This window comes from Oryctolagus cuniculus, chromosome 3 (assembly GCF_964237555.1).
Source record: "Oryctolagus cuniculus chromosome 3, mOryCun1.1, whole genome shotgun sequence".
NCBI classification, from domain to species: Eukaryota; Metazoa; Chordata; class Mammalia; order Lagomorpha; family Leporidae; genus Oryctolagus; species Oryctolagus cuniculus.
Window position 1 is genome coordinate 61,325,473 of NC_091434.1, and position 27,041 is coordinate 61,352,513.

The 27,041-nt window shown below is 43.3% G+C and overlaps 1 protein-coding gene across 6 annotated transcripts in view; it reads left to right on the forward strand.

Moving 5' to 3' along the window:
- The window catches only part of ZNF385B (zinc finger protein 385B), a 473,021-nt gene that overhangs the window by 103,179 nt on the left and 342,801 nt on the right, over positions 1 to 27,041 (forward strand). For 5 of the 6 annotated variants that reach the window (XM_051849389.2, XM_002712320.5, XM_070070514.1 and 2 more), the window contains exons 2-3: positions 10,897 to 11,047; positions 11,690 to 12,012. In XM_051849389.2, coding sequence (XP_051705349.1) covers positions 11,736 to 12,012 — 277 coding nt within the window. In that variant the 5' untranslated portion in view covers positions 10,897 to 11,047; positions 11,690 to 11,735. Of the gene's footprint in view, positions 1 to 10,896; positions 11,048 to 11,689; positions 12,013 to 27,041 lie in introns of those variants that run through there. The other variant, XM_051849394.2, reaches the window with a different exon arrangement.

Below are 27,041 nucleotides of genomic sequence, written 5' to 3' on the forward strand. Positions count from 1 at the left end.
TGTTCTGCGGCTGTTTAGGCTGCACAGCTGTGCCAGAAAGGACAGGGGCAAATGTAATCCAGAGTGCCACTCTGCAGAGGACTGTGTCACCCCATCAATAAGCATTGCTCTTGCTTATGCATATTTTAGTTCAATACCAGAAACCAAGTATTGAAATCAATATGTGGCTAGGAATAAAACCAAATTCCGTCATTAAAAATAATTCATCATACATAAAGAAAGGAGTGACATGAATTTAAGAATGAATATTATTTAATTATCTCTTCTAGATAGTAACATTAAGGTAGTAGTAATACTTCTGATCTTTTGCTTTTAATTCACCCTCAAAAGAGGAATAATGCTCAATAAGATTTCTTTTTCCTAGAAAGATTTACATCCTAATGAAATTAAATAAACATTTAATAGTATGCTTAAGGTTTACTTATATAGTAACATGAATGCTAGTACACAACATAATTTTACAAAGATTATCATGCTATAATCTAATTTCTATTCTGATATTCAATTGTTTATAAATATTTGTATCTCAAAATAAGTATATTTTCTCTCTATTGTTATTTGGCTAGTAATAGACTTAGATCCATTTCTCTCAATTAGCTAATGGAAAAACAGTAATTTAAAAAAATTTTTTTTAAAAATTTATTCAAGAAGCAGAGAGAAACAGAGACAGACAGAGCTTCCATCCACCAGGTCACTCCCCAGGTGGTCACAGTGGCTGGGCCCAGACAAGAGCCAGGAGCTGGGACTGCAAACCAGGCATCCCATGTGGAAAGCAGAAGACCAGTCACTGAGCCATTGCCACTACCTCTCAGGACCTGCGGTGGCAAGAAGCTGGAGTCAGTAACCAGAGCCAGGAATCAAACCCAGATACTCTATAAAGTGGACAGGCACATCCTCACTGCTAGGCTAAATGCTCACTTCCTCATAATTACACTTTTTACCTAGAACTAATAGATTTCATGATTAACATGAGTTATTGCAGCATTTTATTCTTGTCAGAAGAAACATATACTTTTATTTCTGCTGATACACTGTCAACGCATTAAGTATATAAGGATACTTTTCATCATGGTTCTGTCTGAAGTGTGTGTGTGTGTGTGTGTGTGTGTGTAAGAGAGAGAGAGAGAGAGAGAGAATGAAATTGATATTCTGGCATTAAGGATAAAACTCATTCCTTGTTCTCATTGTTGACACTGCTGTGCTCTTTGTATGTGATAGTAACTTGGACTACCTCAAAGATCAAGGGTGCCTGAAAAGACATTGATCTACATAGATATTCAGTTATTGAGCCTTCTTAAGGGTCAGGCCAAATCAACTGGCAGCTTTCAGTTAAAGCTGAACTCCATCTCACTTGATTATAGCATTTATTTCAATTTGTCAAAGATTTATGGAGGATATTCTAAGTATCAGACATCTGTGTAGCTCTGAATCTACACTAACAAATGAGAATAAAATAACTTTTTCCTGGGGCTGGCGCTGTGGTGTAGTGGGTAAAGCCACCGCCTGCAATGCCAGCATCCCATATGGGCGCTGGTTTGAGTCCCGGCTGCTCCACTTCCAATCCAGCTCTTTGCTATGGCCTGGGAAAGCAGTAGAAGATGGCCTAAGTCCTTGGGCCCCTGCACCCACATGGGAGACCTGGAAGAAGCTCCTGGTTCCTGGCTTTGGGTCGGCCCAGCTCTGGCCATTGTGGTCATCTGGGAAGTGAACTAGCAGATGAAGGACCTCTCTCTCTCTCTCTGTCTCTGCCTCTGCCTCTGCCTCTGCCTCTGCCTCTGTCTCTGTCTCTGTCTCTCTATAACTCTGCCTTCAAATGAATAAATAAATCTTAAAAAGAAAAACAAAACAATTTTGTCTTTACCTTAGGTAATTCAGATGCCCCATTCTGTTTCCTCATCATGTTACTTACTTCAAAATAGTTCAGATTTCTATTCTTAATACAAGAGCTCCAGTATTTTGTCAGTTTCCCTTCATAGAGGATTTATTGAATCCCTGAGACATGCTGATACAGCTGTTGATTGACATCTTAACCAATTGCCTGGTTCTGGACTGCTATCTCCCTCTTGGTGGTCACTGGTATTCTTCAGACTGTAGATCCTGCTCTCTCATATATGACTTCCGTGTAAGATGCCATCTGAGACTCTCGCATGAGTCATAGGTATATCAGCTATGAAGTTTCAGTTTCACTGATGATTTGGGGTTGTTGCTTTTTAAATGGCAAGGTATTTTGGAGATCTCTACAATTACTAGGTAAAGAGATTCTCAGAGTTTATAGACTAAAGCCCTCCATGGGTGTGCCTCATTGTGCAATGTTTTTTTCTGCTTATTCTCAGGCCTGTCATCTCATTTTTTTTTACATGGTTTATTTATTCATTTGAAAGGCAGAGAGAGAGAGAGAATCGATCTTCTGTCCACTGGTTCACTCTCCAAATGTCTGCAGCTCCCAGATCTGGGCTGATCTGAAGCCAGGAGCTAGGAGCTTCTAACAGGTCTCCCACGTGGGTGCATGGGCCCAAGGACTTAGGCCATCTTCTACTGCCTTCGCAGGCCATAGCAGAGAGCTGGATGGGAAGTGGAGCAGCCAGGACCTAACTTGTGCCCTTATGGGATGCTGGCACTGCAGGCAGAGGCTCCACCTGCCACGCCACAGCACCGGCCCTGTGTCACCTCATTTAAGGGATCAGTTTACTTCTCCAAAATAAGAATGCCTAGAACAAGCCTCTCATACCTACCTGTGTCATCGGCCCCCTGTCACTCCAGGCCCAGAAACAGCCGTAAGATTATCCTTCGGAGTGTTAGTTTCTTGCCTCTGTCAGTCTTCTCAATATGACTAACAATGGAGACATTTCTTCCTTCCCACACCCGTCCACAAAAGTGTGGCTTTACCCTTTAGTCCCTAAGATAATTCAGAGCATCAGTACTTTGCCCAAATTTGCATTTATTCAGTTGGAATGACCACATTTATTAGCTTGCAGTATATCCAGTGTGATCTTTGGCAATCCCAGCCTTACTTCTTGTTCTTCCTGTAACTTCCAGTGTCACCCGTCTTCTGCATTTAACTGCATGACACTAAAACATACTGTCCAGCATCCAGCAAGAACTTTCAGAGGCAATGAAGTTTGAATCCACTTACAAGGAAAAAGTATTTTATGAAAGAAAAGACAGTTTCCAGAAGTATAACTGTGGCACAGTGAAGACAACCTTTTACATGACTGCAGAAAGCAGATTAAGTTCCTGGGAGCCATGTTATCCCCAGAGACCTCCTTACAGAATAGAGCTCGTGATTTACCTTCACAGAATAGAAAGACCTTCTAGTATGTAAGATATTTTCAACGAAACAAAGGAGCATTGAGCTTCCAAAGCTGAGTTCAGAACTTTTCCTTAAGGGAAGCAAATTGCTAGAAGCGTTAAAATGTCCCTTTTTCTTACTCAGCCAGTGGTGTCAGTATCTCCAGGGATTTACTCTCCAGTGCAGAGCTTCCCAATACCATCTCTTTCACTAGCATTCAGCAAGGTGGCAGTAGGTGATTGCAAAAACAATACGATGGGTGAGCCGTCCGGTGAAATCAAATACCAAGCAATAATTTCAGTCCACTATAATAAAGCTGAAGTGCTACAGAAGTATGCTCAAAGGACCTTGGGGAGTCTGATACAAAGAACTCTCCATGGTCATTCGTCTCAACAGGGAGCAGCCACATGTGGACGGACTCTGGTTTATTGTGAGCTCTTTGCTTTTAAAAGTTCTTTATGTTTACATTTCTTTGGCTACCCTAGGGGCAAGGGTTATGTATTATTTATAAATAGTGTTTAATAAATGATTGTCTAGCTGAAGGGAATCAAACATAACATCCTCTATCTGGATTTTGTTAGAAAATAATACTGAAAATGAGAACACGAATGTGCTCTACTGGCTTCTTTGTCTCCCAGTCTCTGCCTTTGTATGCCAGTGCCCCAGAACTCAAACTTTTTACCATCCATTGAAGTAGTTAGGGGTCCATACCAACTTGTTGCAACACAGTGAGGTGGACGAGAATCTGTCAGCATCCTGAATCTTCTCTGTCTCTGGGTTTTTATCTGTGAAGTTTTGCTCAAAGTTTCTCACTTAGTCCCAGTGCTCCACTCCCTGAAAAAGCAAATTGCAATAAAAAATATGCCACAAGGATATTGGCACAAATGTGTCTTTGTTCATGTGTGACCAATCCCAGCAGAATTTGAAATTCGAGCTTTGTTTGTAATTAAAGTGTGAAAGACTTTGTCCTAAACAATCTGGATTTTAGTTTGCAGATGAGTGGTGGCATTTTTTCCTTGGGATGTGTGCTGTTGTTACTGGTATAGAAATCCGAGGATACAAGCAGCTGTGCACCCAGCCCACATACAAGCTGTTAAGATTGGAATATGCTGACCTTGGTTACTGTGTTCACAACCAATGCTGCACACACATATGTCATGCACACACCCCACATGCATACCATACCCATAGATACATACCATACCCATATACTATACACACACTCACCCCACATACACAATGCATTTGTTTGTTCAGTGCCTATTTTGTGCTAAACACAATCTTAGCTGCTTTATCTTTAAGGGGCCTGAAGTCTAGCAAAAGAGGGAAATGTAGACTTTTCCAAAGTATTTATTGCCCTGTCTTTTTTTTTTTTGGACAGGCAGAGTGGATAGTGAGAGAGAGAGACAGAGAGAAAGGTCTTCCTTTGCCGTTGGTTCACCCTCCAATGGCCTCCGCGGCCAGCGCGCTGCAGCCGGCGCACCGCGCTGATCCGAAGGCAGGAGCCAGGTACTTATCCTGGTCTCATGGGGTGCAGGGCCCAAGCACTTGGGCCATCCTCCACTGCACTCCCGGGCCACAGCAGAGAGCTGGCCTGGAAGAGGGGCAACTGGGCAAGAATCTGGTGCCCCGACCGGGACTAGAACCTGGTGTGCCAGCGCCGCTAGGTGGAGGATTAGCCTATTGAGCCGTGGCGCCGGCCGCCCTCTGTCTTAATTTCCTGTTTTCTCCTCTGCATTACTCACTGGACTGTAGGTGCCCCTCAGAATGTCACCCCACCCACACTTTTCACTATTGTCTCCCTGGTGCCCAGCCCTCTTCCTACACAGTCAACAAACATTTACTGAAATTAGTGAGTAAATAAAACTACATGAAGTTCCAGATCTGTATAAACAGAACAGTAGCACAACATGTGAGCTGTAGGAGCTAACAGCTGCGGGGGTGTACAGGGAGACGGCCTCTGCAAGGGGCTCATTGTGAGGACCTCAAGAACAGTAAGGAGTGGTGGGGACCGGCGCTGTGGTGTAGCTGGTAAAGCTGCTGGATGCTCCGCTTCCGATCCTGCAGGGGAGGAGGCCCCAAGTGCATGGGTCCTTGCACCCATGTGGGAGACCCAGAAGAAGCTCCCAGCTTCAGTTTGGCACAGCTCCAGCCATTGTGGCCATTTGGAGAGTGAGCCAGCTGTTGGAAGATCTCTCCTCTCTCCCCCCACCCCCCAACTCTGTCTTTAAAATATATAAATAAATCTTGGATTTTGCAATTAGGAAGTGTTTATAGTAGATTATTTTTTTTGACAGGGTTAGTGAGAGAGAGACAGAGAGAAAGGTCTTCCTTCCGTTGGTTCACCCCACAAATGGCTGCTATGTCCGGCGCGCTGCGCCAATCCAAAGCCAGGAGCCAGGTGCTTCCTCCTGGTCTCCCATGCGGGTGCAGGTGCCCAAACACTTGGGCCATCCTCCACTGCCTTCCTAGGCCACAGCAGAGAGCTGGACTGGAAGAGGAGCAACCGGGACAGAATCCAGCGCTCCAACTGGGTCTAGAACCCGGAGTGCCGGCGCCGCAGGTGGAGGATTAGCCAAGTGAGCCACGGCGCCGGCCTATAGCAGGTTCTTAAGAGAAGCATTACATTTGGAAAGGAGTTGCAGGCCAATGTTAGAAGTTAAGAAAGAAGAAAAGCCCATGAGAGTATTTCAGGCATGGAAAGCCAAGACACTCTGGCAAAAGATCTCTGCGAGTGAGATCCCAGTGGAAAGAACAGGTCTTCAAAGAAGGAGGTACCTTTCTCTGAAGGGAGGAGAGAACCTCCACTTTGACTATGACCTTGTCTAAACAAGATAAGAATCGGAGAACTCAGAGGGCTTCCATAGCCTTGGCAGCTCATGACTGGAGCATAGGGAGACTACTGATGCCATAGACAGGAGTGTCAATTGGTAAAATCAACAACAGGAGTCACTGTGCACTTACTCCTCATGTAGGATCTCTGTCCTTAATGTGCTGTGTATTGAGATTTAATGCTATAACGAGTACTCAAACAATATATTTCACTTTGTGTTTCTATGGGGGTGCAAACTGTTGAAATCTTTACTTAATGCATACTAAACTGATCCTCTGTAAAAAAAAAAAAAAAAAAAAAAAAAAAAGAAATGATCAACTCCCAACTTGACTCTCACTGGGATTAAACATGACAATTGGTCTGATCTGATTTCATCATCATTTAAAAAAAATCATCTATTATTTTTCACTTTATGTTTCTGTGTGGGAGCAAACTGTTGAAATCCTTACTTAATGTTTACTAAGCTGATCTTCTGTATATTAAGATAATCGAAAATGAATCTTGATGTGAATGGAAGGGGAGAGGGAGTGGGAAAGGGGAGGGTAGTGGGTGGGAGGGACGGTATGTGGGGGAAGCCATTGTAATCCATAAATCGTACTTTGGAAATTTATATTCATTAAATAAAAGTTAAAAAAAAAAGTTAAGAAAGAAAAGTAGCTCACACTGACTCACAAGCTGGGGAATGAGACAGTAAAGCCTCAGACTGAAGGCAGAGCCTGTTAGTATGTACATGAAGTGAGGCAGTCTCCTCTCATGTTCTCCATCTGACATGGCCACTGCATGTCGAGAGTATGTTCTTCTATATGTGTTACAGACATGTCTTTATCTGTGAACATTTTCCTGTTTTTAAAAATTATATTTGTGTATATATATATATATATGTGTGTGTGTGTGTGTGTGTGTATGTATAAAACCATTTGGATAACTGTGCAGGTGATGACTGGTCCTAAAGAAGCTGTTACCTTAGGAATGTTTCCCGACCACTAGCCTAATGGTTATTTAGAATTGCTCTGTTAGACATTCCTGTTCCATTTGGATCCCTCAGCTCTTTGCTCCAAAAACAGAAACTCAAAGACTAACTTTTTCTCATTCTTATTTCTGCACCAAAATACCTTGTTCTCTAATGAATATTAGGATATTAGTCATCTCATTGGATAAAAAAAATACAGAATGAACACAGAATATTGCGTCCAATTTGTCTTGACTTTTCTTATCCTCACACAAACCTTCCTGACTCCAAAGAAAATGCTGGTCACTGCTCTGCTTAAATCAGGCATCTTTGAAGGCTCTTCTGCCCCATGCAAATAAAACATGCAATTTAAGTCTGATAAAGAACTTTAAAATAGAAAGTGAGATTTTTCTCTCTTCCACTTAAACTCCCTGTTACCTTCTCCTTAGCCAGAAAGTTGACATTATAAATGTTATCACATCCACACATATTATAAGCCTAGAAATTATATCATCTCAGGCCAAAAGTGGATACTGAAACTCTGCTATCTTGCTTCTCTACCACCTCTAGGTCCCTTTCCCCAAGACCTCTGGAACTAAATATACTCTGATTGCAAGTGGCTGATAATGGGGGCTGACCTGATTTTTTTCCCCTGAGAGGGGAGGAGGTGTGGGGAAGTCAGAACCAGGACTGATAAGTTGGGCCATGGTGGACAGGCTAGCAACTGCTAGACAGCGCATGGTCTTAGAATGGCCTGTTGATGTGGTATTGGAGACGTGAGGGATCTTCTGTAACTCTGAGAGAAGGTGAAGATTATGTGTTGATGTTCTGAAGAGGTTATAGGAAAATTCCAGAAGAGTAAAAATCAAAAATTCTTTCTTCCTACTTAAGCTATGTAAATTTAATAAATCTAGAGTATAATTTACTTGGGGATACATGGCTATCAGAAAATGTAAGATGGCTTTATTTTTTAAAACAGAACATGAAGAATGTTAGGCTTCAGATTTCACACTTGAATGTTATGATGCATATCCTTTTGCTGTGAATACCTGATGTGTTAATTCACTACATGGACAAGGCCAGACACCTGCAAAGAGGTGAAATTTTCATTTGAAAGTGTCAACAGCTCTCATCTGAATCAAGCATGATGGTTGCTTGAGTCTCAGTGTAACACTTAGGGTTCAGTGGGTCAGGGAGATGGGGCCTGACCTTAGCCTTTTGAGGTTAAAAGTTACTGGTTTTTCTTATGTTTCATGGTGTATTAGTTTTCTGGACAGGGCATAATAGTGATGAACTTACTTTAAAATTATTTATCTCTGTTGATTAATTGGTTCATTCTTTTTTTTTTTTTTTTTTTTTTTTTTAAAGGCAGAGTGGACAGTGAGAGAGAGAGACAGAGAGAAAGGTCTTCCTTTTGCCGTTGGTTCACCCTCCAATGGCCGCCGCGGCCGGCGCGCTGCGGCCAGCGCACCGCGCTGATCCGATGGCAGGAGCCAGGAGCCAGGTGCTTTTCCTGGTCTCCCATGGGGTGCAGGGCCCAAGCACCTGGGCCATCCTCCACTGCACTCCCTGGCCACAGAAGAGAGCTGGCCTGGAAGAGGGGCAACCGGGACAGAATCCGGCGCCCCAACCGGGACTAGAACCCGGTGTGCCGGCGCCGCTAGGCGGAGGATTAGCCTAGTGAGCCGCGGCGCCGGCCTAATTGGTTCATTCTTATGAATATACTTTGAGAGGACACAGAATAATATGTTTGAATAGAACGTTTCCATGACACTGGTATTTTCTAAAGTTTTATGAGACTTTGGATTTGAGGAATAAAAGCAAGAATATATACATGCAGTTCAAATCCAACTTCAATTATAGCTGAATTATTTTTTGCCGCTTAACTGTAGGGGCTGTTTAAATCAGGTTTATGCATAGATCGACTAGATTTTAAGGAAGAAAATTGCCTTTGTGGAGAGCTGAAAGGAATGGATTTATTTAGAAAATTTTGTGCAGTAGTCTCTTAATGGTGGCATCAGGGTAAAGTATGATAAATCTTTATAAAGTTCTTGGAAAGTGGGTATTATGAGAAAACTGCATGAATTTTAATTTTTGCACCAAAATAAGAGTACCATTTATCTATCTATCTATCTATCTATCTATCTATCTATCTATCTATCTATCTGAGTTAAAGAGAGAGAGGTCCTCTATCTGCTGGTTCATTCCCCATGTGGCTGCAAAAGGCAGAGCTGGCCTGATCCAAAGCCAGGAGCTAGGAGCTTCTTCTGGTCTCCCATGTGGGTGCAAGGGCCCAGGCACTTGGGACATCCTGTGTTGCTTTTCCAGGCACATGAACAGGGAGCTGGATCAGAAACAGAGCATCCAAGACTCGAACCAGGTCCCATATGGGATGCGGGCAATTCAGGCTGCAGCTTCACCTGCTACACCATAGTGCCTGCTCCAATATTATCTTTTTTTTTTTTTATTTGACAGCTAGTTAGAGAGAGAGAGAGACAGAGAGAAAGGTCTCCCTTCTGTTGGTTCACTCCCCAAATGGCCAGTACAGCTGGCACTGTGCCAATCCGAAGCCAGGAGCCATGCGGGTGCAGGGACCCAAGCACTTGGGCCATCCTCCACTGCCCTCCTGGGCCATAGCAAAGAGCTAGACTGGAAGAGGAGCAACAGGGACTAGAACCTGGCGCCCATATGGGATGCTGGCGCCGTAGGCAAAGGATTAACCAAGTAAACCACGGCACTGGCCCAATATTATCTTTTAATATCATTTTTTCCATGGGAAAAATAGCCTTTACATATGAAAATTAGTAATATATCAGCAACCTTCACATTTGAGTATATGGTTATAAATAAGTAAATATGAGTATTTTTGGCATACTATACTTTGAATCACTATCTGCCTTTATGGTCATGTCTTTTTTGAATTTTAATCATTCGACTTGTAGATATTCCAGATATGGACTTGTCCCTGTTTGCTCCTCCTCTTCTATAAACCTCCAAGCCAAATTGGAAGATGAATTGTTCAAAGCCAGTATTTTTCAACCCCCTGAGTTTTTCCCCGTAGGCAGAAATCTTTCATATGCATTTTTCTTCCTGTCTATAAATTCTTCATACCTCATGGGCCAATGCTATTCACCTCAACCCATTCTTTCACCAGCATAATCCTTTCCCCCTGCATATTTGGCCCAATTTCTCTCCCCTGTCTCCTTGCAGAGTGCCCTTCTGTACTCAGATTTAGAACCAAAAGATTTGTTATAATCACACTGGTAACTAATGGAGATGCTGATAATCCTTGTGTTAAGGAAATTGCAAAGATATATATTTTAAAGAGGAGTTGACATCCAAGGGTATGTACTAACAGACCTCCTTTGAAATCTTCCCTTATGGGAGCTAGTGTTGTGGTGTGGTGGGTAAAGCTGTTGCCTGCCATCCCCGCATCCCATATGGGCACCAGTTCTGACCTAGCTCTCTGGTAATGCACCTGGGAAAGCAATGGAAGATGGCCTAATCCTTGGGTTCCTGCACCCATGTGGGAGACCGGGAAGAAGCTCTTGGCTCCTAACTTCTGCCTGGCACAGCCCCAGCCATTGTGGCCATTAGAAGAGTGAACCAGCAGATGAAAGATCTCTCTTTCTGTCTCTGTGACTGACTTCCAAATAAATAAATCTTAAAGAAAGAAATTTTCCTTTAGATTATAATTTATCCCTATATGCTAACCTAAATAATTGGTGAAGAAAATCAACCCTTAGCAGTAAACAAAACTGTCTTATTCCAGTTTACTCTTTCAGTGACCAGTTTACCATAATTTCTGTTATTTTTGTATTTCAGATGTTCTGCATTTCAACTTCATCAAAGATTAAGTTGGTATTTATGGGGTAATCTGGGAGCCTAAAAACCACTTGTTTCACTACGTCTGTAAGGAAATATGTACAAATTCCCACTGACCACTTTACCAAGAAGCTTTTAGAACACACCCAACGTAAGTTGCAGGTGCACTGTGTTATGTTTGTTATACTCCCCCCACTTAGGGCGTGTGTCTGGGTGCGTGTGTACAGGTTGTGTGGGTTGTATATATTTACTTGTATACACTTTTTATAGCTTTCTGGGTTTGTTGCATCGCTTACTCCTTTCTTATTTCAATAGATATTTGAATGCCTAGCAGGTAGAAGGAACAGGCCCACGGCTATTCCTAGATCTAAGGAATGTCCAGAGACAAGATGGTTGCTTCCATAGGGCTTATACTCTAACACGGAGATAGACATAAGCCAAATAATAGCACAAATATATGGGGAACTCATACTGTGATAGGTCCTATGAACAGAAGCCATACAGCATTATGGAAGCATAGAACTAACAGACCTATTGTCCAGGGTTAAAGCAGGGTCCTTGGAGAGGGAGATATGCTGGCTAAAAGATCTCATGGGTAGTCAGGAGTTAAAAGCTCAAAGGGAGGAGAGGTAATGGGAGAAGGGGCAGGAACTGAGCACAAAGTGCTCCAGACAGAGGGAACTCATGTACAAACACCACATATAATCAGGTTCCTTCCAGGAGGGACCTCTGAAAAGCTGAATGGCTTTTAGGCTCCCGTAATCTCACAATGCCTGTGTGCTTTGGTTTGCAGGTGCGAAGCCCTCCTTCAGCCCTGACACCACCTTGAAGATGGAATTATGAATATGGCAGCTTTCCTACGGGGCTGGGAGGAGAAGGGAATAAAGAGTGACAGGCCCGAGGACCAGCTGAGTAAAGAGAAGAAGAAAATCCTGTTTTCCTTCTGCGAGGTGTGCAACATCCAGCTGAACTCGGCAGCCCAGGCCCAGGTCCACTACAATGGCAAATCCCACCGCAGACGAGTAAAGCAGCTGAGTGATGGGCAGCCGCCGCCCCCAGCCCAGGGCTCAGGGCTGCTGCTGGCCAGCCCCAGCCCCAGCACCAACACCAGTGCAGGTAGGAACTGGGGCCTGGGGATTCTACTTGCTGCTAGGGGAAATGGTTCTGTTCTGGAAATGAAAGATTTCGAGCAAGACTTATCTTTCAATTGAAAACTAACACCACAATAATACACATTCTTTCCCATACGCGTAAAATCCAGGAGCCGTTTGTCATCTTTCTGTTATTTCATACAGACACACACGCACACACAATTTGGATATTGGACCATAGGCTTCCTACATCCACATGGTGTGTGAACATTTCCTAATATATTTTTGAGATGTGTTTCAAGTTGATGGTTAATGTCAGTTTTCCTCCCTCTCTGTAACATTCAGCTACCTTGGGTTTCCTTCCTCTGCTTTGTGTGGGGTGGTGTGCTACTTGATAGCATATAAAAAGCTACAGCTTTATTTATAACATCCCATGATGCAGGAAAGGAGCATTAATCTTGCATGTTAGGCTTGTCATATTCTTTTAGAGACTTGCCAGCACAGTGCTGCTGGTGTTCTAACAACAGGAATGGGCATTGCCAAAAGCAACAAGGCTTACCTCCGGGCCCTGGCACCATCGCCGCTTTCGCTTGCTTCTCACCTTTTCCTTCTGGGCTGGATGGAGGTAGAAGCACAAGAATTTTTGCATCCCTGCCTCTACCCTGAATTCTAAACAATCTTCCAAATTCTGTATCTTATCCTTGGGCAGCCCTTCCTCTGCCACATTGCTGGTCACTGCTTGGCTCCTCTGAGACAGAACTAAAGACAAATGTAAGAGTTACTGCTGCTAATCCATGGTGAGTTTCCTGCAAAGGCAGGCCTCCTGCACAGGTTTTAGGTGGGAGGCCAAGATAAGCCTTCCTCTAAATGTGGTGGACGAGCTCCAGATTCTACTCCAGGAGGCATTTACTCTGCTAACGAAGCCTCCCCTTGAAGTGAGGTGATGCTAGGAAACCATTTGTTGGAATTGCACTCTGTGCTCTCACATGCTTCCCGTGTTCTGAAGTTATTTCATATCCGCATTAGGCACCAGTGAAAATTGTGGATGTATATGTGTGCTGAAAATAATTTTTGTATTTCAAGCTAAACCTGACTACTTTTAACCCAATATGTAGTTCAACTTCATTGAACTATGTTTCCCTAGTCAATATGTAACATGCCATGAAGGAATATAAAGGAAATACACGATATAAGATATTTTTTTAAGATTTATTTACTTATTTGAAAGTCAGAGTTAGAAGGAGAGACAGATGCAGAGGCAGAGAGAGAGAGAGGTCTTCCATCTGCTGTTTCACTCCCCAAAGGACTGCAATGGCTAGTGCTGGGCCCATCTGAAGCCAGAGCCAGGAGCTTCTTCTGGGTCTCTCATGCGGGTGCAGGGGCCTAAGCACTTGGGCCATCTTCCACTGCTTTCCCAGGACATAGCAGGGAGTGGGATCAGAAGAGGAGCAGTTGGAACTTGAACTGGTGCCCTTGTGGGATGCTGGTGCCACAGATGGTGATTTTACCCAGTACACCACACTACTGGCCCCAAGAGTCACTGTTTTAATAATGAAAAATTATTTTTCCCTTTTTCTATTTATTGTAATGGTAATTATTCAGATGCATTAACATGCCTTTATTTATTTATGTATGTATTTATTTTATTTGACAGACAGTGAGAGAGAGACAGAGAGAAAGGTCTTCCTTCCATTAGTTCACCCCACAAATGGCCACTACGGCCAGAGCTATGCCAATCCGAAGCCAGGAGCCAGGTGCTTCCTCCTGGTCTCCCATGTGGGTGCAGGGACCCAAGCACTTGGGCCATCCTCCATTGCCTTCCTGGGCCACAGCAGAGAGCTGGACTGGAAGAGGAGCAACCAGAACTAGAACCCGGCGCCCATATGGGATGCCGGCGCTGCAGGCGGAGGATTAACTGAGTGAGCCACTGCGCCTGCCCCAACATGCCTTTATTTACATACTCAAAATATGGCTAATTTTTCTCTGTTTGCCTCTTAAGTGAAAAATATTTTTTAAGGGTGCAGCTATTTGGCTTAGCAATTAAGACCCTGGCTAGGAGGCCTGCATCTCACATTGGAGTATTCAGGTTTGATTTTTAGCTCTGACTCCTAATTTCAGCTTCCTCCTGATGCAGACCCTGGGAGACAGTGGGCTGATTCAAGCGAAAGATTCCTGCCATCCAGTGTGGGAGGCCTGGGTTGAGCTGCAGGCATTTAAGGAGTGAACCAGCAAATATAGTATTTTTCTCTCCCTCTTTCTCTCTCTCCTTTTCTCTAATAACTGCATTAAAACACTTTTAGATACAGTTAGTGTTAGGTTAAACTCCGATATCTAAATCAGGGAGCAAACAGCCCAAGTATAAGTTTGAGTTACATTTGTTAGAATCCAAATGTCTGTGACTACCATAACCACTTTAATATTACATTTCTGGGGCTACTTAATAACAGGTGACATTTTCCATGGTAAAATGTTAACAGCATGTGTATGCTATGTATTGTGTGCTAAACAAAGAGGAACAAGCCTGACATGGTTTTATTTTTTCCCAGTCACTTTCCTCAGTTCTAGTCTAAGAATCTGTTTCCTGCTGGGTAGCAGCAACCTTAAGAGGCTTGCATCCAATAACTTCTCACGCTTGTATATTCAGGAGAACTTTTTGACTTAGAATATTGAGTTCTATTTATAAGAACCTTGACCTCTCTACTAAGATTGCCCTAGACGGACCTTGGAGCTTAGGTGGGCACCAGCATTCTCACTCTGCCCCTCTTGTGGCATGTTACTTTTAGTCCAGGTGGTGGAATATGTGGGAGAGGAGTGGAGGGACAGAAGTTGCCTTCCTTACAGCCTCGCAAGGTTGCAGTGCTCTTCGTTGGTGGTTGCTCTTCTGGCTGTCTCTGTGGGTCACAGATGCTGCAAATGGAGCCAGTGAATGGAGGGCTGAAACTGAGTGTTTGCTATCAGCATTGCAGGTCTCTTATGAAGTAGCTGTTCCCTTCAGGTAGTTACAGAAGTCTCCCATCCTTGACCATGTGTGACTCCCGCATGATGGTAGTCCTGGCAAGATTTTGTCCTTTGTTCCAATAATTTACTAACTCCTGGAGTTGGAGGTCGGGTTCATAATCCATCTGAAACTAACGTTCCCCTTGAAAACCTGGAATCTCAGGGAGGCCAGCAGGTAGAGGCGGAGCAGCCTGGAGGGGACTTCTCTTTCCCTCTGTAGCATAGGGAGGAGAATTGTAGCCTGTGTTCTATGCAAAGGGGAAATATGTGGTAGTAGAGATAAGCTTCCTAAGAGCTTTTAATTTAGGAGACCTGTCCTTAAATGACCTTTCCTCTGTGGCAGTGGGGTGTGCAGGAAGGTGGTTTCATTGGAGAATTCTGCTAAGCATTTAAAGAAGAATTAATGCCAGTTTTATACAAACTGTCAGAAAATAGAAGAGAAAGGAACAACACTTCCCTATTATTTTTGTAAGGCTAGTATCTTGATATCAAAAGCAGATAAAGGCAATATAAAAAAAGTACTGATGAAATTCTTTCATGGCCTTAGGCTCAGTGTTTCTCAACAACATGTAAGCAAGCTGAGCACAAAAATACAGAAAAAAAAATTATGACCAAGGAAATTTATTCAAGGTATGCAAGGCTGGTTCAACATTTGAATGGAAATCAATAAATATAACCTTACATATCCATAAGCTAAAGAAGAAAAAACATGATCAAATCAATTGATATCACATTTGGCAAAACACAGCACTCATTTATGATTTTAAAAACTCAGCGATTAGGAATACAAGAAGTTACTGCAGTGTATAAAGAAGTTGTACACAGGAGCTGGTATGTGGCACAATGGGTTTAGCTGCTGATTGCAACATTGGCATTCCATATCCAAGTGTCTATTGTGGTTCTGGCTGCTCTGCTTTCAGTCCAGCTCTCTGCTAATGTGCCTGAGAAAGTAATAGAGAGTGGCCCAAGTGCTTGGGTCCTTCTTGCTCACATGGAGACCAGGATGAAGTTCCTGGCTTCTGGCTCCTAGCTTTGGTAGGGCCCAGCCCTGGCAGTTGGTGGCCATTTGGTAATTGAACCAGTGAATAGAAGATCTCTGTCTCTCCCTCTCTCTCTCTCTCCCTCTCTGTGCTACTCTGCCTGTCAAATATATACATAAATCTAAAAAAAATTCTACAGAAAACTTCTAGCTGATGTCACATTTTATGAAAAAAGACCAAATGCTTTTCCCCTAAGATCATGAGCAAAGTAAGAGTGTTCACTCTCAGTCTCCTATTCAGCTTAGAAGTAGAAGTTCTAGTGAGTATAATAAAGCAAGAAAAATAAAAGTCATATAAATTACAAAGGAAGAATTAAAACTCTCTCTCACTGTAGATGACATGATGACCTATATAGAAATTCTAAAGAATCTAGAAATGAACTAGAACTAATAAGTGAATGAATTCAGGATATTTGCAAGATCAAGGATCAACACACAGAAATTAATCATGTATCTGTGTGCTAACTGCTAACCATATGGAAACCAGAATTTAACAGCATAATGTCCTTTATAAGCACTCTGAATAAAATGGAATACTTAGAGAGGCTGGCTCTGTATGTAGCAGGTAAAGCTGCTGCCTTCGGCACTGGTTTGAGTGCCACTGCTCTACTTCTGATCCAGCTCCTTGCTAAAGTGCCTAGGAAAGCAGCAGAAGATGGCCCAAGTGCTGTACCCATGTAGGAGACCCAGAAGAACCTCCTGGCTTCGAATTGGCCCAGCTCTGGCTGCTGCAGCCATTTAGGCGGTGAACCAGTCTATGGAAGACCTCTGTCTTTCTCTTCCCTCCTCTGTAACTCTACCTTTCAAATAAATAAATCTTTTTAAAAAATGGAATGCTTATATATACATATTTAAGAATATGTACACAGGGCTGGTACAGTGGCACAGAAGGTTAGTACTCTGCCTACAGCGCTGATATCCCATGTGTGTGCCGGTTCTAGTCCCAGCTGCTCCTCTCCTGATCAAGCTCTCTGCTGTGGCCTGGGAAGGAAGGAGAGGATGGCCAAGTTCTTGGGACCCTGCACCCATGTGGGAGACCCAGAAGAAGCTCCTGGCTCCTGACTTCAGATCAGCTCAACTCTGGCCTTTGTGGCCACTTGGGGAATGAACCAGCGGATGGAAGACCTTTCTCTCTGTCTGTCTGTCTGTCTCTCTCTCTCTCTCTCTCACTGTCTGTAACTCTACCTCTCAAATCAATCAATAAATTTTTTTTATTCTAAAGATTTATTTGTTTATTTGAAAGTCAGAATTACACAGAGAGAGGAGAGGTAGACAGAGAGAGAGGTCTTCCATCCGATGGTTCACTCCCCAGTTGGCTGCAACGGCCGGAGCTGTGCTGATCCGAAGCCAGGAGCCTCATCCAGGTCTCCCACATGGGTGCAGGGGCCTAAGGACTTGGACCATCTTCCACTGCTATCCCAGGCCGCAGCAGAGAGCTGGACCGGAAGTGGAGCAGCCGGGTTTCAAACCGGTGCCCATATGGGATGCTGGTGCTTCAGGCCAAGGCATTAATCCACTGCTACACAGCGCCGGTCCCAATAAATAAAATCTTAAAAAAAAAAAACAAAAAACCCACGTACAGGATCTGAATGCTGAAAATTACAAAATGCTGAAGAAATAAAACAATCTAGATAGAAATGAGGATTGAATAACTCAATGTAATTTGGATGTCAGCTCTCCCATAAGTTAATCTGAAGATTTCAGGCAATTCCTGTCAAAATTCCAGAACTGTTTGCTGTTGCAAATGTAGACAAGCTTATTCTTTAATTTATATAGAAAGACCATATAACAATGCCATAAACAGACCATAAAACAATGTCCAAGATGATCTTAGCAAAGAAGGAAAAAAAAAAGAGAAGGAACCTCTTCCCATATTAAGACCAACTGTATAGCTAAAGTAATCAATACAGTGTGGTATACAGACACATGGATGAATGGAAAATAATAGAGAACTCAGAAGTATACCCATACCCCTCCCTGCATGGATTTTCAGCAGAGGTGCAAAACCATCCAGTGGAGGAAAGGATGGCCTTTTCAGCTAATGATGCTTGAAGATTTGGGATGTGTAGACAGCAGTAAGTAAATAAAAACATTTCCACCAAACTTAAATATTATCCCAAAATGGATCATACAGTTATTTGTAAAACATAAAATTTTGGGGGGAACAATATAGAAAAATCTGAGCTCTTGGGCTAAGCAGAGTTCTGGCTTAAAACCAAAGCATGATCCATAAAGAGAGAAGCTGAGAAAGCAGACTTATCCAAAAGTTTTTAAAATTTTGTTTTGTGAATATCATGTAAAGAGAATGAAAAATGCAGCTACAAATGGAAGACAGCCTTTGAAAACCATGTATCAAAGGACTAGTATATACAATGTAAAAAGAACTCTGATTTCAACAGATTAAAAAAAAAAAAGCACACCTTGCGGCGCCGGCACACCGGGTTCTAGTCCCGGTTGGGGCGCCGGATTCTGTCCCGGTTGCCCCTCTTCCAGGCCAGCTCTCTGCTGTGGCCAGGGAGTGCAGTGGAGGATGGCCCAGGTGCTTGGGCCCTGCACCCCATGGGAGACCAGGAAAAGCACCTGGCTCCTGGCTCCTGCCAGGATCAGCGCGGTGCGCCGGCTGCAGCGGCGGCCATTGGAGGGTGAACCAGCGGCAAAGGAAGACCTTTCTCTCTCTGTCTCTCTCTCTCACTGTCCACTCTGCCTGTCAAAAAAAAAAAAAAAAAAAAAAAAAAAAAAAAAAAAAAAAAAGCAGTCCAATTAGGAAATGAGCAAAAGGTAAGGCAAGACATTTCACAGAGGACAAACAGATGACAAGTAGGTGAGTGAGAAGGTGTTCAACATCATTAGCCATTGAGGAAAAGCAAAATAAAGCTACAGCAATGTTTACTATATACCTTTGAAAATAGCTAAAATAAAAAATAATGACAACCAGATGCTGGCAGGGGTATGCAGAATGCATCACTCATATTAACTGGTGAGGATGCAAATTGTGCAACCACTCTAGAAAGCAGTAGAATGTTCATAGCTTCATGAATGCAGCAACAAGGGGCCACATTTGTTTACCAGCCCCAAACTGTAAAGAACTCTGTATTAGTTTCTTGAGAGAAACTATAGCAAATGACCACAAACTTGGTGTTAAAACTAAGAACAAAAGAGGTTTATTCTAAGATCTGGAGCCCAGAAGTCAAAATCTGAGGAAGCTGCACTCGCCCCTTGGGCTTGTGAGAGCATCTGTTCCTGGCGTTCTTGGGTCCGTGACTGTTACTCCTCTCTCTGCCTCTGACCTCCGATCACCTTTTCTTCTGTGTGTCTTCTTTCTGTTTCAAATCTCCCTCTGCTTCTCCCTTATGAGAATACTTACTGCTCTGGGCAGGAACCCGAGGACTTGCATTTCTACAGAGTTGCCAGATGATGCTGGAGCTGATGATCCACGATTGCACTTTGAGAACACAGTCTGTCCCATTGAGGAGGGTCTGTGCCTGGGAAGGGGGCTTCTCATCTTACATATGAAGATTGCACTTTGAGAACACCAGTCTGTCCCATTGAGGAGGGTCTGTACCTGGAAAGCGGGCTTCTCATCTTACATATGAAGATTGCACTTTGAGAACACCAGTCTGTCCCATTGAGGAGGGTCTGTACCTAGGAAGGGGGCTTCTCATCTTACACATGTCGCCGGGAAATGGTTAGAACTGAGAAAGGAGGCCGTCTCTGCCCCTTATCTTCTTCTGGGACATCCATTGACCCATGGAAGGAGAGGATGAGGTCATGGAAACAGTGACATAGCTCCTCATGCCCACCAACTAAGCTCCTCAGCACTTCAACTGAGAAATCTTAAATGCTTCTGCGCCTTCCCTGATGTCATGAGCAGAGGTAGGCATATCCGTGATGTCATGGGCACAGTGTAGGCATATCCCTGATGTCATGGACACAGTGTATGTGTATCCCTGATGTCATGGAAACAGTGTAGGCATATCTGTGATGTCATGGACACAGTGTAGGCACATCCCTGATGTCATGGACACAGTGTAGGTGTATCCCTGTTGTCATGAGCACAGTGTAGGCATATCCATGATGTCATGGGCCCAGTGTAGGCATATCTGTAATGTCATGGACACAGTGTAGGTGTATGCCTGTTGTCACGAGCACAGAGTAGGCATATCCATGATGTCATGGGCACAGCGTATGCATATCTGTGATGTCATGAGCATAGTGTAGGCATAACCCTGATGTCATGAGCACAGTATAGGAGTATCCCTCATGTCATGGACACAGTGTAGGCATATCCTTGATGTCATGGGTACAGTGTAGGCATATCCATGATGCCATGAGCATAGTTTAGGCATGTCCCTGATGTCATGAGCCCAGTGTAGGCATATCCCTGATGTCATGGACACAGTGTAGGCATATCCTTGATGTCATGAGCACAGTGTAGGCATATCCCTGATGTCATGAACACAGTGTAGGCACATCCCTGATGTCATGGACACAGTGTAGGCGTATCTGTGATGTCATGAGCACAGTGTAGGCATATCCTTGATGTTATGAGCACAGTGTAGGCATAACCCTGTTGTCATGAGCACAGTATAGGAGTATCCCTGATGTCATGGGCACAGTGTAGGCATATCTGTGTTGTCATGGGTACAGTGTATGGGTATCCATGATGTCATGGGCCCAGTGTAGGCATATCCCTGATGCCATGGACACAGTGTAGGCATATCCATGATGTCATGAGCACAGTGTAGGCATAACCCTGATGTCGTGAGCACAGTATAGGAGTACCCCTGATGTCATGGGCACAGTGTAGGCATATCCATGATGTCATGGGCACAGTGTATGCACATCCCTGATGTCATGAGCACAGTGTAGGCATATCCGTGTTGTCATGGGCACAGTGTTTGGGTATCCGTGATGTGGTGGACACAGTGTATGCGTATTTGTGATGTCATGAGCACAGTATAAGAGTATCCCTGATGCCATGGACACAGTGTAGGCATATCCATGATGTCATGGGCACAGTGTATGCATATGCGTGTTGTCATGGTCACAGTGTATGGGTATCCATGATGTCATGGGCCCAGTGTAGGTGTATCCCTGATGCCATGGACACAGTGTAGGCATATCCATGATGTCATGGGTACAGTGTATGCGTATTTGTGATGTCACAAGCACAGTGTTGGAGATCCCTGATGTCATGGGCACAGTGTATGCATATCCGTGTTGTCATGGGCACAGTGTATGGGTATCCGTGATGTCGTGGACACAGTGTATGCGTATTTGTGATGTCATGAGCACAGTATAAGAGTATCCCTGATGTCATGAACACAGTGAATGCATATCCGTGGTGTCATGAGTGCAGTGTAGGCTCACTGACATCCTGTGGGTCGGCAGGAGAATGAGGCACCACATGTTGTGCTGAGGTGGACCTCTCGCTGAGCCATGAGGAAGGTACTGTTATTGTCAGGTACTGGGCTCCTGAGGGTTAAAGAAGTTGGATAACAGCTGGAAGAGGCAGGGCAGGGATTTGGAACACAGCATTGCTTGTCTCTGATCTGACACACTCACCATGGTATTCCTGCCTTCCATCAATGGGCATGAGTTAGGTTAGGCAGAAATTGCTAGGCTGTTATTAAGGGTTACAGCTCAGACAGTGGACCTAATGCAGAAGTCGAATCGATAGACAGGGGCCTCGAGCTCTGGTGCAGCCTGTTTGTGCAGTAAGGGGAGCGTCTGCTGCTCAGAGGCTTGTTCCACATGCCAGTCAGCCACTCCCTCTCAGTGAGAAGCAGGCGATTCCCCAGGTGGCTGATAAATGTGAATTTACATGTACTTTCCTGGTGTCCTCAAGGAATGAGTGTGTCTGTCACAGAGAATCAAGTTGCCTTGAGGATTGTGCTGCGGAGGGTTAGTTTTATGTGGGGGTTTTGGGATCCACTCACCCACTATGGGAAGAGGTTCTGTGTGAGGAAGTGACCACTGGGCCCGAGCTTGGGCGTGCTCTGCCACAAATACTGTTGAAAACTGTGAAAGGTCAAGCCGAGGGACATGATGTTCTGCTGCATTGTGGGGAGAAAGACGTACCTGGTCTTGATTTGAGGTGTGCTAGGGAGAGAGGTTATGGAAAGACTGAACAATGATGTAGTTGTGCTTCTCCTCACATTATTGATAAGAACACTTAGGATTACAGAGGCTGGGGGATTCAGAGCCCAAGACCTTCCCCAGCACCGTGCACTACCTCTCATAACACATTCTCCACTAGGCGCAGATGAAAGAACTCAGAGCTGTCTCCCTGTGACCTAGTGTTGGAGTTTCCCAGTTGCATACTAACTGCTAAAATGCCCATTTTCTCTCTCAGCTTCAGTTACTTCTAAGTGAATTTCTGATTCTCATTTAAGATTGACATCTTAAGACTAAAAAGGGGATTGTCATGTCAAGGGGGTGACGAGATGGTTCAGAGGCAGGAAGAAGCACAGACGTTTAGGGAGGAGGGCGGAAGCCTTGAGAAAATCTTTTCGAACTGTGTTTTCTTTTTTTTTTTTTTAACTTTTATTTAATAAATATAAATTTCCAAAGTACAGCTTTTGGATTACAGTGGCTCCCCCCCCCCAATAACTTCCTTCCCCCCCTCAACCCTCCCATCTCCGGTTCCCTCTCCCATTCCATTCACATCAAGATTCATTTTCAATTATCTTTATATAAAAGAAGATCATTTTAGCATATATTAAGTAAAGATTTCAACAGTTTGCACCCACACAGAAACAAAAAATGTATAGTACTGTTTGAGTACTAGTTATAGCATTAATTCACATAGTACAACACATTAAGGACAGAGATCCTGCATGGGGAGTAAGTGCACAATGACTCCTATTGTTGACTTAACAATTGACACTCTTGTTTATGGCATCAGTAATCACCCTAGGCTCTAGTCATGAGTTGCCAAGGCTATGGAAGCCTTTTGAGTTCACCAACTCCGATCTTATTTAGACAAGGTCATAGTCAAAATCTCCCTTCAGAGAAAGGCACCTCTTTCTTTGATGGCCCTTTCTTTCCGCTGGGATCTCAGTCGCAGAGATCTTTCATTTAGTTTTTTTTGTTTTGTTTTGTTTTTTTTTGTTTTTGTTTTTGTTTTGCCAGAGTGTCTTGGCTTTCCATGCCTAAAATACTCTCATGGGCTCTTCAGCCAGATCTGAATGCCTTACGGGCTGATTTAGTTGTGATTGTGAGGTCAGTGATTTGGTCTGGTCTGAGAGAGTGGGTCACTCCTGTAGCAGTCAGTGTGTGCAGGTTAACTGTGTTGGTTGGCTTCAGGTAGCCTCCCACATGTCTGGTGGTTGGTGCTGGCCGTAGTCTGGATGTCTCACTACAGGAGACTTTTCTGAGGAGGTGAGACCAGACTTTGTGTCACAGCAGTCACAGAGGAGAGTTACAAGATAGTGAAAGCAGTAAGCACTGTGTCCTCTTGGTCAGAGCTGAAGTTAGTCACAGATCAGCTCAAATTCTCAGGTTGGGGAAAACAGATTCTGCCTCAATTTATGAAGTAGCATCCTTTTTTTTTTTTTTTTTTTTTTTTTTTTGACAGGCAGAGTTAGAAAGAGAGACAGAGAGAAAGGTCTTCCTTCCATTGGTTCACCCTCCAAATGGCCGCTATGGCCAGCGCTGCACCGATCCAAAGCCAGGAGCCAGGTGCTTCCTCCTGGTCTCCCATGCGGGTGCAAGGCCCAAGCACCTGGGCTGTCCTCCACTGCCTTCCTGGGCCACAGCAGAGAGGTGGACTGGAAGAGGAGCAATCGAGACTAGAACCCAGGGTGCCGGCGCTGCAGGGGGAGGATTAGCCAAGTGAGCTGCGGCGCCGGCCCTAAGTAGCATCTTTTAAACAACAAAAAAAGCTTATTTTTATTTATTTGAAAGGAAGAATGATGGAGAGTGATTTAGGGATATATTTTCACTCCCCAAATGCCCCAAGAACCAAAGCTGGTCCAGGTTGAAGCCAGAAGCTAGAAGCCAAAAGCCAGAACTGCATCTAGGTCTCCTGTTTGGTCGTAGGGACTCAACTGCTTGAGCCATCTCTACCACCTCACAGGATCACATTAGCAGAAAGCTGTGTTGGAAGCAGAGAGCCGGGACTTGAACTGTCCACTCTGATATGGATGCAGCTTAACTCATTGCACCATGACACCTGCCCCAAGAAGTGGCATCTTTTATTAGGAACTTTAGACCAAACTTGAGTAGAGTTTAAGTTGGGTACATTTGCCTGGGGGCGAGGAAGGGGAAACAGATTAAGAGTTGAGAAAACCAAGGTGCTTTGCAATAGGTAGTAGAGGTAGTGGTTTGGAAGTGGGAATGGAAAACAAGATGGGTTATCATTTGGAATTTTGTTTATTTCTTAGATTCTGTTATCAGTGCTTTTCTTTGACCCAGGATCCTCCAATTTCTCCGCACCTAATCTTTTTTTTTTCTTACCCTACATTCAAGGAACAGTAATTGCTATTATACAGCTTCTAGGGTCAGGGCACAAAAATAGATATTGTGACTATTAAAATGTGTGTGGGGGCTTTTAAATACATAAACCACATTTCTGCCATTGCATTTCACATGTCTTTGAATTGTTAAATGCATTCTTAAATGCATTTGCACATTTCTAAGGAACTTTTAAACTTGAACATGCAACATTGTAGAATTACCACAAGGTGGTGCCCCAAGTATATTGAAAGCAAGATATTTCCTCATTCTCATTCCTAAATCAACATTTTGATGGAATTTATCAATGATTATGAACAGCAGAGAAATATCACTCTCAGGGGAGAGGCTGTATACAGATGTGCACGTGTGGGCAAAAGCACGTCTTTGAGCATCTCCTGTGCATTAGGCAGAATCTGTATTTCAAAGGGTGTGGGTGTGGGTGTGTATACAAGGAGAGGAAGAGAGATCTCTCTCCAGTTTTCAGGATTAAATATTGCCATTTAAATATCTTAATACAGCTCCATGTCTGGAAAAGAATTGTGGTCCATTTTAAGTGATGTTAATTATGAATATAATGTTAAATGATGCAAATTTAGGTTTTGAGATAGCTGCAAAGATAGGTTTAGAATCAATCAATATTGTAATATCGTTTACTTTTGTAATATAAACATATGGTTTTAAATACTTAGTTTTTCTTCAGTTTTGTTGGATCAATCTGCTATTTATCAATCTGACTTTTGCAAAACGTAAGTAGCATAGTGAAAGGATAACAAATCATTCATGAAATATTGAGTTTCTACCAGAAAGTGCATTAGGTAAGTAAATCATTTTATTGGGAGGGAGTTAAATTATTATTTATAATGTACTTATCTTCTTATGACTCCTAATTAGAAATCCATAAAACCTTGTTCATAGAATAATTACTGTACAGTTGGATAGAGCCAACATGACTTCCTAAGATTTTCATGAAGGGATAGAAGGTGGGGGGAGAGTCTTTGGTGAAAATATGTCATATTGGATTTTTGAGAAAAGGTCATCTGTTTCTCTTAGTACAAATCCCAAAACATTATAAAAGAAAGGCCAGGAATTATCTATTTCTTAGAATAATTCTGATCCAGTGACGATACAGTAGAAAGAATAACGAAATATTTTTCTGATACTGTATCTTACCCAGAATTGATCACTCTTTGGATTTGACTCTATTCTTATGAGCAAAGATAGTGTTGGTGCCCCACATGTGTTCTTCCAATGTGTGAATAAGTTAATATAATTGAGATTTAAATTGAGGGGCTTATTTGATTGAGGTTTCTTATGAATGAGAGAAGAACAATTTAGAAATAGTGAGATGAAGAACTCCAGTCTCCCTAAGTGCTTTGATTTGAGACAGAGACTCAGCCATTTGGGATGGCATTAGAAATCTAGGGCTACACCTGACATAAACATGAAAAAGTCATTGTAGGACAGCTTCCATATTTTATACACATAATTAAATGTGTTAAATGGGAGTATCCATTATATAAATACAGAACTCTAAAGAACCAAATATAAAGGACTTTGGAATATTTTTTAAAAAATTAAAAGGAGGGGCTGGCACCATGGCTCACTTGGCTAATCCTCTGCCTGAGGCGCTGACAACCCATATGGGCACTGGGTTCTAGTCCCGGTTGCTCCTTTTCCAGTTCAGCTCTCTGCTGTGGCCCGGGAAGGCAGTGGAGAATGGCCCAAGTGCTTGGGCCTCTGCACCTGCATGGGAGACCAGGTAGAAGCACTTGGCCTCTGGCTTCGGATCGGTGCGTGGCGGCCATTTGGGAGGTGAGTCAGTGGAAGGAAGACCTTTCTCTCTGTCTTTCTCTCTCACTGTCTGTAACTCTACTTGTCTAATAAATAAATACAAAACATTAAAAGGAGTGGTTGGTCTTTTTTTTTATTTTAAATAAAAAACATAAGTCTTTTACTCAAAAATGCTTTGGACTATGAATACTTACTTGTATCATAATTATAAAATATAAAGATTAGTTAACATCAACTATTGGTTTATAGATTTTGGAGCCAAATACTGACATCTTTCATTATGGAACCTGAGTCTTACATGGTTATGGGAAGTGCTTGGTACATGAATGATTTGAATCATCAAAGGCATTCTTAAAATCTTGACACGCTATTCAGTAGAAGTGTTGCCCATTTTTAACTAATCCAGAGAGAAAGACATTTAAGATGTGGCTCAACGGAAAGTTACGATGAATAAGTTGAGTTACCACTGTGGGAAGGATGAGTTGGCAGCCTGGATGACCAGCTTTCTTCACACAGGGGTTCTGTCTTCATGTCTTGGCAGAATCACAGCAAAGGGGGCTGTTGGCCATTGTTCCAAGTTAGGCAACTTGTGGGACTGCAACAACTGACCAGAGGTTGGTATTTATCCTTAGAATTTAGGATTTGTTGGCCGGTGCCACGGCTCACTTGGCTAATCCTCCGCCTGCAGCGCCAGCACCCTGGGTTCTAGTCCCGGTTGGGGTGCCTGATTCTGTTCCGGTTTCCCCTCTTCCAGTCCAGCTCTCTGC